Source organism: Ceratotherium simum, chromosome 22 (assembly GCF_057802395.1).
Source record: "Ceratotherium simum simum isolate JZ-2026a chromosome 22, ASM5780239v1, whole genome shotgun sequence".
NCBI classification, from domain to species: domain Eukaryota; kingdom Metazoa; phylum Chordata; class Mammalia; order Perissodactyla; family Rhinocerotidae; genus Ceratotherium; species Ceratotherium simum.
In genome coordinates this window covers 50,818,167-50,834,967 of record NC_141921.1, presented here as the reverse complement: position 1 = coordinate 50,834,967, position 16,801 = coordinate 50,818,167, and the positions used below count along the sequence as shown (strand labels likewise).

General features: G+C 64.3%; 2 protein-coding genes and 1 long non-coding RNA gene across 7 annotated transcripts in view; 2 read left to right on the top strand and 1 right to left on the bottom strand.

Moving 5' to 3' along the window:
* AGRN (agrin) overlaps positions 1–2,045 on the top strand; it is a 34,969-nt gene extending 32,924 nt beyond the window's left edge. For all 5 annotated transcript variants that reach the window (XM_087447060.1, XM_014783773.2, XM_087447059.1 and 2 more), the window contains 2 exons: positions 200–303; positions 626–2,045. In XM_087447060.1, the coding sequence (XP_087303186.1) occupies positions 200–303; positions 626–783 (262 nt within the window). In that variant the 3' untranslated portion in view covers positions 784–2,045. The remainder of the gene's footprint in view (positions 1–199; positions 304–625) is intronic.
* A 2,643-nt stretch (positions 2,046–4,688) lies between these two features.
* On the top strand, positions 4,689–16,408 carry LOC101392784 (tyrosine-protein phosphatase non-receptor type 11-like). Its single transcript, XM_014783770.2, has 15 exons — positions 4,689–4,756; positions 10,278–10,400; positions 11,460–11,657; positions 12,311–12,497; positions 12,580–12,699; positions 12,920–13,033; positions 13,175–13,271; positions 13,512–13,591; positions 13,988–14,143; positions 14,355–14,486; positions 15,222–15,376; positions 15,486–15,553; positions 15,783–15,931; positions 16,004–16,101; positions 16,249–16,408. The coding sequence occupies exons 1-15, from the start codon at positions 4,743–4,745 to the stop codon at positions 16,301–16,303; spliced, it is 1,746 nt and encodes a 581-aa protein (XP_014639256.1). The 5' UTR covers positions 4,689–4,742; the 3' UTR covers positions 16,304–16,408.
* LOC147914166 (uncharacterized) lies at positions 7,578–15,326 on the bottom strand. The gene is made up of 3 exons (XR_015555887.1): positions 15,206–15,326; positions 10,260–14,257; positions 7,578–9,287 (listed from the first exon to the last, which is right to left on the bottom strand). It is a non-coding gene; the product is annotated as an uncharacterized LOC147914166 (long non-coding RNA).
* Positions 16,409–16,801: the final 393 nt, after the last annotated feature.

Genomic DNA, 16,801 nt, shown 5'->3' with positions numbered 1-16,801 from the left:
GCTCCCCTGCCATGGCCACCAGGTACTCTCCTGGGGGTCAGTGCCACCCCGTCCTGGCCCCCAGGGGTGACACTTGGTGGTGGTCTGCAGGGCGTGGCACCTGCCAGGAGTCCAGTAAAAGGGATGTGGGCTCAGGATCTAGAGGTAGCGGGGGGCCCTCTAGAGCCACCTGATGGCCTCACCTCACCCACACCCCCAGGGAACAGAGAGAAGGTTCCCTTCAGGTGGGCAATGAGGCCCCCGTGACTGGCTCCTCCCCGCTGGGCGCCACACAGCTGGACACAGACGGAGCCCTGTGGCTGGGTGAGTGTTTTGGGAGGAGGCCACGGGAGGGGCCGCCAAGGGTCTCAGACAGACTCCATTCCCTGGGGCCAGCAACCGAGAGTGGCACCTGAGTCGGCCCCACCCAGGACAGCAGATGGGCCGGCCGGGGTAGGGCCCTGTCTCAGCCCCTGCAGTTCCCAGGGCGGGTGGGGCCAGGAGGCTGGAGCACATCTGCTGGTCACCTGGGTCCTCCTGGGCACTGACAGACCCCAGGTAACTCACCTGGTCATTCCGGTGCCAGAGTCTGGGCCTGCCCATCACTGAGTCACAGCCGGGTGATCCTTCCTCTGTCTTCCTTCAGGTGGCCTGGAGAAGCTGCCCGTGGGCCAGGCCCTGCCCAAGGCCTACGGCACAGGCTTCGTGGGCTGCCTGCGGGACGTGGTGGTGGGTCGGCGCCCGCTGCACCTGGTGGAAGACGCTGTCTCCAAGCCAGAGCTCCGGCCCTGTCCCGCCCTGTGAACCACGCCGCAGCTCCCCACCCACCCCCCAGCTCTAATTATTTTTTATTTTTGTAAACTCATTGCTTTTTTGATATGATTTTCTTGCCTGTGTGTTGGCCAGAGGGACTGCTGGCCTGGCGTCTGTCCTGTCCAAGCAGGGGAGCTGCAGAGACAGACTCTGTGCTGAGGGATTCAAGGGGAAAGCAGCAGCGTGTAGGGCTTTGCTGGGATGGCAGCCCCAGGACCCGCCCCTCGGCCTCATGCCGCCATGGCCCGGCCCCTCGTGCTGTGCCCCGCCATGTGTCCACTGTGCTGGGCGCTCGTGTTGTCCAACCTGTCAGCAGATCCTGCATGCACACAGCCCACTTTCCATCTGGCGAGGCCTGTGTCCCCAGAGCAGGAGGCATTGCTGGGGTTTGAGGGGGTGTTTCTAGGTTCCCACTGGAGCTGCTCCTCCCCACTGCGTGTTCTGTGGGCAGGCTACCCTCACCAGGCCTCGAGCCCGGGCCAGCCCCTCCCAGGCCTCCTGTGCCAGTACTGTGACTTAGAAACAATGTTACTGTTGGGGCCGCATTGCGCCCCTCCCTCTAGCTGTGTCCACATATCCCAGGGTGCTGGAAAGCAGAGGCCAGGCCCAGGCCTGATTGGGGCACCCTGACCCTCAGCTGGCCCTGCCCATCCACCCAGCCACCCTGGACATGGCTGTGTCCCCTCCTGACACCCCAGACCTGGTGAAGAGCCCCGAGAGGGAGTGGGGCCACTGTATGATGTGGGTGACATCCACTGCTTGCCTGGCTGGGCAGCTGGCATCCCCCTCCCCAGGACGGACCTCGGGCCTGACCACCAACCAGAGTTCTTTACGCATTGATTTCATTTGACACCTGGGTGGCGGGGCTTTGTCTTCCCTATCCTGGCCGGAGAGCAGCTGAGGACACCACACAGCAAACCCTTTCTCCCGTTCTGGTGTGAGGGGTGCTCGTCCTTGTCCACGAGTGACCAGGAGCCGGCCGGGTGTCTGTCTAAGGCCGAGGGTGGGGTGCAGGGGCGGCAGAGGTGGCTGCAAAGCCAGAAATGCCTTAAACTGCAACCAGGCTTCTCATGGCATCCTGTCCTCCACCCACCCTCATCCGGGTAGGGGGGCAGCCCGACCCTCCCACAGACCCCTCCCACAGCTGGGGCTGGGCCACGAGCCCAGAGGCTGGAGGCAGCCCCATACGTCCATTACTAACTCCAGTCTCTGTCTGTGTCAATACCATGAAATAAAGTCTGAACACTTTAAAAGAGGTGATTTCGTCTGTCCACAGCCAACACCATTCCCACCAGCCTGGTCTTGCCCACCTGGCTGGCTCCTCTCTCTTGTGGCTGCGTGCTCAGCTATGTTGTGCGTGCGGCACTGGCTTCGAGCTCCTTTAGGCTGCTCTGGATGGAGGAGGGGGCCTGCACCAGAGCAGAGACTGCATTTGGCGAGGAGACCCCCCCCAAGAGTGAATGCAGTCCAGGTGGTCTCCTTGGGTGTGGCAGACTTTACAGGGGGCAACCCCCCCATGTGTGTATGTGCGTGCATGCCTGTTTGCACGTGTGTGCGTGTGCCTGCACATGTATGTGCGTGCATGCGTGCCTGTTTGCACATGTATCAGCCTGTGTCTGTGTGTCTGTGAGCACAGGGTGGGAGGGGGGCTGTGTGGAGAGAAGGCTGGCTGCACTAAGGGCAGGGAGGGCCTGGGGGGGACATGGGTGGACTGGGGGTGGGAGGGCCTGGGGGGGAGCCAGGGTGAGTGTGGGGGTGGCAGGTGGCCCTTTTCACTGGCCCAAATGTTAGGGTGACTGCTGGCCCTGCTGGGAGACCCTAAGCAGGAGGCCCTGAAGCGGGGCCTGTGGAGCTGGGAGCCTGACAAGGAGCGGGAAAGAAGGAAGTGTTGTGTGGCCTCCTCTTTGGAACTCCTGACTTTTATTAAAGATGACTAAGTGTTCTTTTTTGATTTCGTGTTAATAGAAAAACTCAGAAAATGAAAATAAGAGAACAAAAACAGCCATAAGCTCAGCCCCCAGGTGCCCCGTTAGCCCCCAGGCATTTGCTTTCTCATGCCTTATTCAATAGCTTGCTTGTTCAGGGTCGCGTGTGGAGTGGCTGCTGTGTGCCAGGCAGCTGTCAGGTGCTGGGATGGGGAGGAGAGAGGCCCTAGCCCCCGGTGCTTGGGGGATAACCAGGTGACAGTGAGTGCAGGGCACGGGAAGAGGACTAGCCTGGGGCTCCAGGAAAGGTCCAGGAAAAACATGCTCAAACGCAGACCTGAAGGGCAGAGGATGTGAAGGCCTGAGGTGGGGCAGGAGGCGGCTGTTCATCAGTGCAACGGCCCTGAGCTGGACGGAGGGTGCTCTGGGCAGAAAGAGGAAGTGCAGGGCCAGCCAGAGCAGCTGGGGGCAGGGCACAGGACTGAGAGGCTGTTGGTCAGGGTGGTAGGAGTGGGATGGAGACAGGGAAGGCAGATCCCTTGGGGCCTCGCAGGCCAGGAAGAGGGCTTGGGGCTCTGTTAGAAGAGCTGCAGGAAGCTCCCGGAGGAGTTCAAGCAGGAGTTGGTGGGACAGAGTGCTGGGGCCCAGGTGCAAATGGAGAGAAGGGAGGGATTTGGGTAGAATGGAAGGTCCTGTGCTGGGTTGGACTCTGGTGGGAGAGGCACTGACGGAGATGAGGTGCTGCCTGGAGCACCCAGGGTGTGATGCCTCTGGAAGCACTGGGCTCTAGGAGCTGAGAGCCACCTGTGTCTAGTTGAGGAGGCCCTGAGGTAGAGGGCGGAGGGGAGGCTGGGCTGAGGACCTGCACGTAAGGGAGCAGGTGGGCTCCACTGGGTGCTGAGTGAGGGGAGAAGAGGCCCCTATGCTGGGAGGAAGGAGAAGGTGGGACGGTGAGGCCGGGAGGACCAGGAGAGGGTGCTCTGGGAGCTGATGCTTCCAGAGGGAGGAGGGGGCTCTCGTGGCAACTGCTGCTGTGGGTGCAGGACCCTCAGGTGGCCAGGAGAGGTGACCTGGGTGAGTGGGAGAGGAAGAGCCGTGGGCAGGGATCACTGACAACCTGCTCTCAGCAGTGGTGGCTGGGGATCAGGGGTTGGAAGCAGCAGGAGAAGGTTCCAGGTCCTGGTGTACCATCATGAAAAGGTGGTGGGGAAGGCTGGGCAGGAGAGGCCCCTACGTTCCTAATGGGGATCAACCCCAGGCACAGGCTCATGAAAGGTGGTTTGGCCAGCAGGGCAAAGAGGGCAGAAGTGATCATGACTGTGGGCCCAGGAGACAAGCGAGACTGGTATGGAGGTGAGCCAGCCAGCAGCTGGAGATGGGGAGCAGCTGTCGCAGGAGCAAAGGCCCTGAGGTCAAAATGGGTGTCAGGTCTCTTAGGAAGTGAGGAGACTCCAGCGAAGGTGGCAGAGGTGGGGAGGAGGGAGAGAGGCAGCCCACGGTGCGAGGGATCAGAGGGAAGACTTGGGGTCCACTCTCCCACCTCCGCCGCTCTGGGGTTTCTTGGGGCGGGGAGTGGGGGTGGGACCTGTTCCACCCCCTCCCCACCCCAGCTGCAGGGAGCGCAGCCCCCTCCCCCCTATTACAGACGCGGGGCCCGAAGCGCCTGGAGGCTCTTGGAAGGAAGGTGCTCCGACGGAGCGGGACTACCAACCCGGCTTAATCACGTTGACGCGCTGCTGTGCGCGGGGGCGGCCGAGCTGGGGGCCACTCGCACCCAGGCCGCCCGTGTGCATCCCCTCGTGCTGCAGCTGGGCGCCCTCGAAAACTTCGCTTTTATCCCAACTTGCAAGCGCGGCAGCGAGCCGTGGGCGCGGCGCCTTTAAGGAAGCTGGGGGCCGGGCTCGCGGCGGGCGCGGCCCTGGGGGGCGGGGCTCGCGACCGCCGGGGCCCTAGTGGGCGGGGCCTCCTCGGAGCGGCTCGAGGGCTTGGCCGCCTGGACCGGACGGAGCGCGGTGCGGAGCAGACATGACCTCGCGCAGGTGAGCCCGACGCCGCGATCCCGGGAGATGAGCTTCAGGCAGGGGGACGCGGGCGAGATGCGGCCCGGGACGTCTCCGCCCTCGGCCGGTTGCCCCCCATGCCTGGCGTCCTGACACCGGCCCCCTCCAGACCGGTGCCGGAACCCTGGGTCCCAGGCCCGCGAGGCCCGGCCTCACTCAGGCGGGTGGAAAGGACTCTTTCGGATGGGTGGCCGGGCCTGGGTGGTCAGAGGTACCCCGACCTAGGGAACGGACCGTGCCCTGCAGGTGGTGGGTGGTGGTGGCTGGAGCCTAGAGTGGGCAGCAGGCGTCAGAACAGTGGCAGACCCCCCTCTCTCCCTCCCGTGGACCCCTTGCTCTGCTCCAGGCTCCCTTTTGCCCACCAGAGATGTATTGTGCGTGGCGGGGGCATTCCTCCCTTCCCTAGGCCTGAAATCCTGGGCAGCAGCAGGGGGTCCGGAGGATCTAGTGCCCCCTCTAGACTTGGCCCCTTGACCCTGCTTGCCTGCAAGGACCAGCCAGCCCTTGACAGGCTCATATCCCCTCCAGACCCTCCTGAGGGCCAGGTTTTGGAGGCTGGCTCCCTGGCAGGGACGTGTGTGAGAGCTTCCTGCCTCCGTAGGGAGGGAAGTGGGAAGTGTGACAGGAACTGGGCACTTCCTGCCCTTTCTGCCGGCTCCCGGCTCCCTGGGCGTGTACACACGCGTGTGAGCTCAGACTTCAGCATGCATGTGGATGTCAGTGAGGAGCCACACAGATGTAAGACACATGTCACCGTTTCCTGGCACTTGGCACATCCAGAACACTCCCCGCTGGGGCTTGGTGAGCCAGAGGTCACAGGAGGGGTCACCCTATGACCCCCAGTGACCCCCTAGATCAGTGAGTGCCTGGACTAGGGCTGATCTGCGGGGCCCGCAGGGCTTCTCCCTGCCTGAGCCAGGTTCTCAGCCCAAGGCAGAGACCCCTGCCTCCTCCACCTCCACCAGAAGCGCTTTAGCAGTGGAGGTCCTAGGTCCTGCGAGGTGTGGTGAAGAGGCAGCAGGCACAGTGGCCTCAGGAGGTTCCTGGGCCCTCAGGCTCAGGAATAGTGGAGGTGAGTTGAGTCTCTAAGAACCTGTTAGTCCAAAGTTTAACATCCAGCCGGAACTCAGGGAGGAGGGGGTTTAAGGGTCTGGTTGGAATGACCCCTCAGGCTCCCCTCGGCCTCTCTCTTGTTTGTCCCCTGGGCAAGTTCTGGTGCTCAGAGAAGGCCGTGTCCGTATCATGTGCATGTGACCCTGGGCCAACCTGGGAAAGCCCCGGGTGGGGCTCTGCCCGCCCTCGCCAACCCCTCCCCGCCTCACCCTGGGATGACCATCTGGACTGTCAATCCTCTGGCCCCTGGGCCCCTGTCCACACCCCTATCAGGCCTGGGCAGGCCCAACCAAATAAAGCTCGTTCCCCCCTGTACGCCCCCCCGTGGCCCCTTCCTGTGGCCCTGTGGTTTGTGGGTCAACGGGCTCCTCCGTCAGCACCACTTAGCCCAGGGCTCTGGTGCCGTGGGGCAGGGCTGGGCGCAGGTCCTGCCTAGCTCTGTGGTTTGGTGCGTTGATATTGGTGCCTGGGAGGGGGCTGGGTCCCATGGGGGGGGCTGCTGAGCCCCCTCAGCCTCCTACTTCGTCCCAGGGTTGGAGAAGAAAGCATGTCTCTGGTTAGTTTCGTTCCGTGCAGTCAGGATGGACCCTGGTTGAGGTTCCTCCGGGACCAGGCGGGGCCAGGGCCTGGGGTCTGGGGACAGGGAAGTGGGGAAGGACCCTGCCTATGCTCTGGGGCCCTCAGCCCTGGAATTCCAACCTGGGACGCTTCTCCACTGGCCTGTGTGGCTCCCACCATCAAGAAAGTGTCTGCCCTCAGGCATGTCCAGCCCCTGTATCATGTGTGTGTAGGCATATTGACAGGCCACTTATGTGTCTCTCAGGGTCCCAGGGTCGGAGATGTGCCATGTACAGATGGGACACCAAGGCCACACAGGAAGCTGGACTGGCCAGTGGCCAGTCTGGGTTCAGGCTGATCTCATAGGTGACCTGGGCTGTCCCTGGGCTCCTGGGCACTGACTGGGCTCAGTGGGCCTTAAGGGGCCCAGGCTGTTAGATCTATTGGGGGCCCAGTATGCCCTGTCCACCCAGTCTGGCCCCTGTTCTGGGCCTTCCTGGCCATAGGCCAGGGCAGAGGTCACCAGGGCAGAGCCGAATCACTGACCTGCCACGGAGCAGGGAGCCCTTCTGCACAGAGGTGACCCAGGGCCCTGGCACAGAGAGGGTGTGGGGATTGGAGATGGCGACCCGTAGCCTCCCTATCTCCTCCCCTGGCCTCAGCCAGAGGCAGCAAGCCACACTGGCCTGCTGGGCACCTGGCTCCACCTCCAGGCCTGGCAGGGGGCTGTCAGGCCCTGCCTTGGCCTGGGACTGTGGGAGGGCGGTGGCGCGAGCTGCTGCAGCCTCTCAGGACGCCCCTCCCCCAGAGATTTCCACCTGATAGACCCAGTGGCAGCTTTCGGGGAGGAGAGGGGATGGAAAGTATGATTGAGAGTCCCCGAAAGGACAAACAAGGTGCTCTTCACCCCTCTCTGTGGCTTTGATGCCGGGCCTCCACCCTCCCCCTGCCCCCACTCTGGGCATTGCCCGTCTTGGACTGGAGTCTGAGGCTGCTGGGGCTGGGGGGAGGGGGCATCTGGGCACAGGATGTGGTTCAGCAGAGTGGGCGGCTGGGGGGTGGGGGTCAGAAACGTTCTTCTGGGTTCCAGCCCCCCCACCCCCACCCCGCCTGCACCGTCTCAGCATGGGTCCAGGGATGGTACGAGGCCATCGCCCTTTTCCTGGTGGCCTTGCCTGCTCTCCTATGACTGGCTATGGAGGTCACCATGTGGCAGCTCCTCCAGGAAGCCTTCCCTGGCAGCCTCACCTGCTGGACCACTCAACCAAAATTGCCCCCAGGTCTGGCTCTCCTGTGAGCCAGCGTGGGAGGGAACTTGAGACACTAGGCCCAGAACTTGCTCAGGAGGTGCCTGGCTGGCAGCATCCCCACTTCCCCCAGGGAGAGCGTGGACAGGGTGCTGCTCACACTGGGTGGCCCTAGGCAGGTCATCTGAGTTTCCAGGCCTCTCTGAACCAATGTGTGGACCCTGGGGGCTCACTGAGATCAGAACAGAGCCTGTCCTCATGGGGACTTACATCCAGTGGTGAAGACACAGGGTGACAGACAAACAGAGAAGCATGGTGTGTCTGTCTGCAGTTAGCAAGTGCCACACGTGGACGGTACGGGCAATGATGGAGCCACAGTGTTGGCCAGGAGGGTCTCTCAGGAAATGTGAGCTGGGGGGAGGCATGAGCTGTGCCCCAGGTGGGCGGCCAGAGGTGGCCAGACAAGGGCGAGGTCAGTGAACAGAGCGATGGAGAACAAGGATTTCCAGTGGTGGGTCCACGAGGCAAGCCAGTGCTGGCAGGACTCGGAGTCTCCTCCTGAGAGCTGCAGGGGGCCACTGGCAAGTTTTAAGCAGCTCTGATGTGGATTTCCTGAGACTCCCTCTGTCTGCCATGGCTTGGCTGTAGGGGCAAGGATGAGGCCCAGAGACCCGGAATTAATAGTCCAGGCGAGAGCTAGTGGGCGCTGGGCCCCAGGTGGTGGGAAGTGGTCAGCTCCGGGCGTGTTTAGAAGGTAGGACAAGAGGATTCCGATGGACTGGGTCATGGTGCCGGGAAGGAGAGGGGTTGCAAGGCGGGGACCTGAGCACTGGGTGAGTGGTGGCTCCCTTCGCTGAGTGAGGACAATGCAGAAGAACAGGGATTTGGTTCGTTTTCAGGAGTTTTTAATTTTGCAGATGTTAAAATAAAGATGCTGTTACCTTTCCAAACAGATGCTAAGAAGTGTCGTGTCTGACCCTGAAGCTCAGAGCCCAGGTGGGGCTGGAAGTGTAGACAGTGCGTGGACATGTACACATGTAGGCACAGGTGGGGGGCTGTGACACTGAGGAGTCAGAAAGAGGAGGAGGAAGGCCTTGCCAGGTGAGGTGGAAAACCAGGGAGCGTGGAGAACCTCCGAGGACAGCAGAGTGGAGAGCGTTTCTAGAGGCTTGACCGCCTGTGTCACGTGCTGCTGGGGACGGAGGCCTGACCCTGGGCCCTGGGAGGCAGATGAGGACCCAGAGCCAAGGTCTCAGGGGGCTGGAGGGCGGAGGGAATCAGGTCTGTGCGGACTCCGTCGAGGCAAGCAGTGTGGACCAGCAGAGGCCAGGAGAACCTTCTGTGATGATGGGAACGTTTCCTGCCTGCACCATCGACAGCGACACGCGGCTTCCCACAGTGGAGTGTGGCCAGCATGGTCCAGGAACTGGAATTCTGATTTTTTGGATTTCAATGCACTTACTTTCAGATCCCACACATGCTGTGGCTGCCGCGCTGGACAGTGCAGATATAGACTGAGCACAGAAGGCTCCTTGGAGGGGTCAGGACGGGAGCTGAAGGCAAGGGGAGGCCTGAAGGGGAAGCAGGAAGACCTGGAGGGAGAAGGGGCCAGGGCAGCTTTCAAGAAGAGATGTGATCTGATTCCCATTCTAGAAAGATCTCTATGGGGGAGGATCATCCTTGCTCCCATCACTCGAGTCAGCATGGGGGCAGGGGCAGGTCCACCGGGGCACAGCACTCCACCCCATCTGTGCCTAGGTTATGACTGCAGACAACGGGCGGGGCCTGGGGCCACAGGCAGCAGAGGTGGAGTGGGGGCCCTGGTTTCTTACTGGATGCAGGACCCCGGACCCCCACCATGTGTCATGTGTGGTGACCGGGGGGATGTCCCCTGCCCCTCCAGTGGTGACCCCAGTGCCTGCAGTGGACAAGTTGCAGAGTGAAGGTGTTACTGCTCGAGGATGGGAAGGGGCAGAGGGTGGGGGAGCCTCTCCTCCCTTGCTCCTCCCTTGTCCCCTCCCTCGTCCCTTCTTGCCAACACCCTGAGAGGCTCTGGGGCGACCACATGCAATTTACTCCTGGGCCCAGAAACTCCTGCCATAAGGGCACGGACTCGAAAGCACTGTTATGACCTCAGACAGGGGCCCCTGTGCAGCCCTGATGAGGGGGCCGCGGGCTGTCCCAACATCTCATTGGGGAGGCTGTGGTTTGCTGATGGGCTGGGAGGGGAGGAAGGGAGCCCCGCGTGACTCTGGGGGATCCCTAGGGCCTTTGGCAGAGCTGGGAACCCCTGGTCGGGTGGGACCAGGCAGAGAGTGGAGTGTCTGCAGGACACTGGAGGGGTCTGCCCCCACGCCTCCCCTGCCTGTGTCCCCCAGACCCCAGCCCTGCCTCCCTCCCCCCAACCTCAGACCCTGTGGTCACTGCCCGTGGAAGGTGACGAGCATGGGGCAGCCCACGACAGGCACCGTGGGTGTTTGCCACTGAAACGTCGACGGGGGCTGGGGGTGGGTCAGGGCCAGGCACAGAGTGCTCAGCGTCCCTGGCTCTCTAGGGTCACTGACCTGCTGTCCCTGTTCCAGGTGGTTTCACCCCAACCTCGGCGGGGTCGAGGCGGAGCAGCTGCTCCTGTCCCGGGGCCAGCACGGGAGCTTCCTGGCCAGACCCAGCAGGAGCTGCCCGGGAGGCTTCACGCTGTCCGTCAGGTGGGTGGTGCCACGGCCAGGCATGAACAGGCCTGTGGGTCCAGAGGCCTTGCAGGGCCTGAGCACCCTCAGCTGGGGGCACAGGTGGGGATCAGGCTCCCTAGTCCTCCCAGAGGGGTGATGGGCAGCATCCCGGGCAGCAAGGACCCCACTGGGGCTGGACGCCGAGAGTCTGGGTTCGGGGGCGGGGTGGGAAGGTGGGTGGGAGTCCAGCATTCCAGGCCAGGTGGCCTGTGGGCAGGAGGGCACCATTTAGAAGGGCTTCAGGGAGGGGTCTGTGAGGTGGGGCGTTGGCAGGACCTCCCTCTTGCCCTCTGAGGGGTCTGGTGGGGCGGGCAGGAGGCCTCAATGGCTGTGATTGTGCTACTGTCTCATGGGGATGCTGCCCACTGCTGCCCAGTGGGGGTCTGCCCAGAGCCCACAAAAGGGCCGTTGTGTGGGGAGGAGGGGTGGGGAGGGGCTGCAACCAGCAGAGTGGACAGCCGGGCCTGTGTCTGCCCTGGATAGAGAGGAGTCAGTCTGTGAGGAAGAGTGGTGGTCTGGGTGAGGGGGCTTCCAAAGGGCTCTAGATCTTTCAGGTTCTCTGCTAAACCCAAGGCAGTAGGCGAGACTGAGGTGAGCCCTCAGGATGGACTTCCCTCACCCTGGGGCTTCCCAGGCAACATTGTGGGGCCTGGGGAAGCTGTCTTGGGGGCCCTGTCCCAGTCGTCTGGAGCCCCTGGGCAGGTGGTCTGGGTGAGGCAGAGCCCGTCATGGAGGGCAGCCCCAGCCTCGGCCTCCAGGCCAAGGGAGAATCAGGTGCACGGTCTGCAAGCCTAGTGCTGGCTGCCCAGGGTGCCGTGTGGGCGGGGTGCCCACCACCAGGGTGGGGCCCAGACCCTGGCTGGACTGGGAGCTGCAGCCTGGCCTTGGCGCTGTTCCTGGCAGGGAATCTGCAGAGGCCAAGACCTCAGGGCAAGAAAGGCCCAGGGGCTGTTCCGGAAGCTGAGGGTGGTGATGGGAAGAGGGGGGATGGTAGGAGCAGGGCCCCCAATGGTGGCTGGTGCTTGGTCCTTCCAGGCGCCACGACGAGGTGACCCACATCAAGATCCAGAACACGGGCGACTACTACGACCTGTATGGAGGAGAGAAGTTCGCCACGCTGGCTGAGCTGGTGCAGCACTACACGGACCAGCGCGGGGGGCTGCTCCGAGAGCGCAGCGGGGCCCCCGTCGAGCTGCGGCACCCACTGGGCTGCCAGGACCCCACGACCGAGAGGTGAGCGGCTGGCATCCATGTCCGGCCAGCATCTGTGTGTCTGGCCCCGCACGTGTGTGTGTCCGCGGGGGCAGGCTCCATGGGGTGTTCCGCCCCCCGCTCATGGTCAGGCCTGGGCAGAGCTGTAGCAGAGCTGAGGGGGTCCCTGCACCCCTCTCCTGGGCTCCGGGCCTCACTCCTCCAGGTCTCAGCACACCGCAGGGGTGAGTGGGACAGGAGCCTGCAGCCAGTCTCACCGCTGCCCTCTCAGCTGGTGACCTGGGGTGAGCAGGCTCCTCCAGCCTCGGTTCCCCAGTTCCCGGATCGGCACCTGCAGGAAGTGGGGGGATGGGTGGCGGCAGCAGGGTGTTGGGGGGGCAGGTGGGGCTGAGCTGGGGAGGCGGCCCTGCCCTCCTTGCTGAGGACCATGCTGCCACCTGGTGGCCGCCCCAGGCCCCACAGAGCCCACCTGTCCTGCCTCCTGCAGGCTCCTGGGAGGAGAGGGTCAGAGAGGTGGGCTGGCAGACGGAGGCTGGCGGTGGGAGTGGGTCTGTCGGTCTCTCTTTGTCTGTGTCTCCGTGCCTCTCGCTCTGTGTGGGTCTGTGCCCCCTCACCTGGCCAGGCCATGGCCTCCAGTCTCACCTGAGCTCCCTGACTCCCCTGCCCCGGGCCAGGTGGTACCATGGGCACCTGTCTGGCAAGGAGGCCGAGAAGCTGCTGATGGAGAAGGGCCGTCCGGGCAGCTTCCTGGTGCGGGAGAGTCAGAGCAAACCCGGGGACTTCGTGCTGTCGGTGCTCACACAGCCGCTGGACAAGGCGGACCGCCGGCCACGGGTCACTCACGTCATGATCCGCTTCCAGGTGGGAGGCTGCTCGGGGTGGGGGTGTGGCTCAGGGGAGGCCAAGGCGGCCAGGCCCCTCACTGCCGCCCCCCACCCCGCAGCCAGGCGGGAAGTTCGACGTGGGGGGTGGGGAGCAGTTCCACACCCTTGGAGACCTGGTCGAGCGCTACAAGAAGAACCCCATGGTGGAGAAGTCAGGGGCCGTGGTGCACCTCAAGCAGGTATGCTTCGGGCACATGACCCTTGGGATCCAGAGTGGGCTTCTCTCCCTGGGGGGCCCAAGAGACACCGGCACAGCCCCACCCAGGAGAAAGGGCGCCAGGCCAGCACTGGGGCAGGGTGGCCCAGGGGAAGGGTGTGGGCAGGGCAACTGCCCCCAGGGGAAGGTGCTGTGTGGTCTGTGGGTCCCTGCTAAGCTTGGACTGGGCCTCTCCCTGCCAGCCCCTCAAGGCCACGAGGATCAGCGCCTCGAGCATCGACAGCCGCGTGCAGGAGCTCAACAAGGCCACCGACGCCAGCGAGAAGGCCAAGCAGGGCTTCTGGGAGGAGTTCGAGGTGCCTGCCCGCTGCCCACCCCCCAGACTCCCGTCCTCTGGGGCTGGGGCCAGCAGAGGGGTGCAAGGCAGGGAAGGCAGGGTGGGTGCTGAGAGCTCTGGGGAGGGTTGGGGCCACGGGCTGAAGCCTCCACTTCCCCAGATGCTGCAGCAGCAAGAATGTCGGCTCCTATTTCCCCGGAAGGAGGGGCAGCGGCTGGAGAACAAGCCCAAGAATCGCTACAAGAACATCCTTCCCTGTGAGGGCCGGGCAGGGCATGTGGGGCCTCCAACCCCCATGCGGGGGCCCATCTGCAAGGCGGGCCTTGGGGGTGGAGGCAAGGGATCATATCCAACCTTGGTATGATGCTCCCTCTTACACATGCAGGGCCCCTTCCTCCCTTGTCTCGGATCACCATGGGGTCAGTGGGCACGGAGGTGGGTGGGGCCATGAGCTTCCCTCTCCCCTGGAGACCTGAGTGGCATCTTTCCCTTCCCAGTTGACACCACCCGTGTCACCCTGCATGACGTGGACCTCAACGTGCCTGGAGCTGACTACATCAACGCCAACTACATCAGGGTGCGTGTGCACGGGGCAGGTGCACATGTGGCCTGGCATGGATCAAACAGGACATCTTGAGCCGTGTCTGGCCACACGCCAGTCACCCCATCCCCCTGTCATGAGCCTGGAGCTCCTGCTGGCAGCCTAAGAAGAGCCAGGACCTCCAGCGATCTGTGGACCCTGGCAGAACAGTAGATGCTCATGGAGGGAAGAGGGGTGTGGCGGTCCCCAAGGGGTCCTCAGAGTGGACTGGACTAAATATTGGTCCTAAGCCCCCCCAACCTGGGTGGGAGGGACTGTGTGTGAGCCCCCCACCCCGGGACTACTTTGCATATCATTGGCATCCCCTTGTGTCTGTCCTCTGGCACTTTAATTCCTGGAAACAGCAGGCAGCTGACACCCACCCCCTTTCAGAGTGACCCAGAGGAGAAGCCAGGCCACGGACCGGGCAAGGTGTACATCGCCACCCAGGGGTGTCTGCAGACCACAGTGGCTGCCTTCTGGGCCATGGTGCACCAGGAGAACACGCAGGTCATCGTCATGACCACCCGGGAGGTGGAGCGAGGGCGGGTAGGAACGTGGGCTTGTCCCCCCATGTGCTCACCTGGACTGTGTTAGTGGCTGGCCGAGGCTTGCTTCTTCAGTCTTTGGGCCCTGGGGGAGCGGGGAGGGCCCTGGACAGCCCTGTGTGTGGATGTGCATGCCCGTGTCACCACAGGGCACAGGGGCAAGGGTGTTGGTGGTCCCCTAGCACGGCTGATGCAATGCACCCACCCCCCAGAACAAGTGTTTCCGATACTGGCCAGAGCTACATGGCAGCCAAGAGTATGGCCAGGTATGCGTGTGCAACGTGGCTGAGAACCAGGCCCAGGGCTACTGTGTGCGGGAGCTGCAGGTGTGGCGGCCAGACCAGGTGAGCCTGGAGGGCAACGGGATATGTAGGGCCGGGGTCAGCGTGGTCGGCAAGTCCCCAGTGCGTGCTGGGGTGAGAGGCCCCATGCTGGGAGAACCCCCCTACTCTGCTCAACCCAAACCCACTGGCCTTGGTGGCTTCCATGTTCCCCAACCCCATGGGCACAGTCCTGGCCTGGGCTCTGCTGGGCAGTGTTCACAGGTGGGCCATATTCTCAGCCCCAGGCCCCAGGCCCCAGGCGCCCAGCTCCGGGGTGGCCTCACGCCCACATCGTCTCTCCCTGTGCAGTCTCCCCCTGGGCCATCTGCAGTGTACGCCAGTGGTGCCTATTTCTGTCCCAAGCACAGATCCCTCCCCCAGCTCCCTAAGTCTAACCACCTGGGGGGTCCTGCAGGCCCCTCATATTTGGCTCTTCCCCATAGAACTCACTGTCCCTGAAAGCTGTGTCTTCCACCCATGCTCTCCCTTCCCTTCCCAAGTCTCCTGAGCTGACTGGGGCCATCTGGACCCCCAAGCCCTGAATCCCATCTTTTCCTCCCACCTCCTCCTGCTCGGCCTTGGCCCTGCTGGTCACTTCTGGCAAACCGGTCTGAGCCAGGGCCTGCCTCCTTCCGCGGCTCATTCCCCGCGCCCCTCCCACCCCGGGGTCACAGGAGTGCCCGCTCTGACCCCTCGCCGGCCCCACCTGGGAGCTGCCCAGAGAGCCCTGCCCCACTCACCAGCCCGCCCTGCCAGGAGGAGCCGCCGCGGGCGGTGAAGCACTACCAGTACCTCAGCTGGCCCGACCACGGGGTCCCGGCCGAGCCCGCCGGTGTCCTCAGCTTCCTGGACGAGGTGAACCGCGCCCAGAGCAGCGTGCCGGGGGCCGGACCCATGGTGGTGCACTGCAGGTGCGGCCAGGGCGGGCCACGCGAGGCCATGCTGTGAGAGGGTGGGCCTCTGGGCGGGCCGCGCCGCGTCCCGTGCACTCGCCACAGGCCTCCTGGTCCGTCCCCACAGCGCCGGAATCGGACGCACCGGGACCATCATCGTGATTGACATCCTGGTGGACGTCATCCGCAGGCAGGGTGAGCCGCCCCGGCCCTGCCCCTCCCGCCTGGCCCTGCCCTCCCTCCCTGCCGGCCACGCCTCTCCCATCTAGCCCTGCCCACCCTCCTATCTAGCCCCTGCCCCTGGTCCGCCCCAGAGCTATCTAGCCCACTGGCACTGCCCTTCACATACAGCCCCGCCCCTCCTGCCTAGCCCCGCCCTCCCTCCCTGCCGGCCCCGCCCCTCCCTGAGCGCGCTGGTCCCCAGGGCTGGACTGCGACATCGACGTCCCCACGACGATCCAGCTGGTGCGGCGGCAGCGCTCGGGGATGGTGCAGACCGAGGCGCAGTACAAGTTCGTGTACCTGGCGCTGCAGCGGTACATCCAGGGCGAGCAGCTGCGCCTGCGCGAGCAGGTGGGGGCGGGGCCGGGCCGGGGCGGGGCCTGCGTGGGCGTCTCCATGGTGACCGGCGGCCCCTCCCCCCAGCGCGAGACGCCCGAGGACCCCGACTACCTGAACGTGGGCGCCGCCCCCACCGACCCGCGTCGCAGCCCTGCACCCGCGCCGTCCCGGGCACCCGCGGCGTGAGTGGGGCGTCGTCGGGGTGGGGACCGGGGTGGGGTGTAGCCCGTGGTGGGGTGTAGCCCGTGGTGGGGGCGCATGGCCCAGGAGTTGGGGGCGCGGCGGGACGACCGCGCACGGGCGCCGCCGAACCCCGTGTCCTCCCGCAGGACCACGGAGCCCTCCGGCGGCGTGTACGAGAACCTGCGCGGTCTCGGGCGGTGAGGGCGCCCAGCAAGGCCGGCCCTCGTGTTCCTCGCAAGGACTGTGTTAGGACGGTACTGACCGGAGCTCGTCTCGGAGTCGCCGCTCAGACCCTCCGGGCTAAGCCTGAACGCCTAGAGATGGCGGGGGCAGCAGCTGGGAGACCCGGGTGTCCCTGCCGCTACTGGGGCTCCCAGGTGAGGGTGCAGGAGGGGAGGCAGGCCTGCAGGGCTGTGGGTGTCTCTCAGCATGGGAGGCCACCAGTGACCACGTGTGACCTTGTGTGTGCCACGAGGTTGAGTGTCAGCCTGTGTGTGTGACATGAGTGACCAGCGAGCAGGTGCCTAGTCTGTGCTTGACCTGAGTGTAGCCACCAGTGCCTGTGCCCCGCTCTCCTGCATCCTGTGCTCCTCCATTTGGAGCTGCTCCTCAGCGGTGCCCACAATGCGTGGTCTGGGATGTGGCCCAGGCAGTGGCTCAGTCCTTGTCGTGTCCAGGCTGGGCCCAGGCCCTCTCATT

What these genes read in the sequence shown, in the direction of transcription:
- LOC101392784 (XM_014783770.2), top strand. An exon ending in CCCATGGTGGTGCACTGCAG is followed by an intron (nt 15,377 to 15,485) that starts GTGCGGCCAGGG and finishes CCGTCCCCACAG; the next exon opens with CGCCGGAATCGGACGCACCG. An exon ending in AGCTGCGCCTGCGCGAGCAG is followed by an intron (nt 15,932 to 16,003) that starts GTGGGGGCGGGG and finishes CCCTCCCCCCAG; the next exon opens with CGCGAGACGCCCGAGGACCC.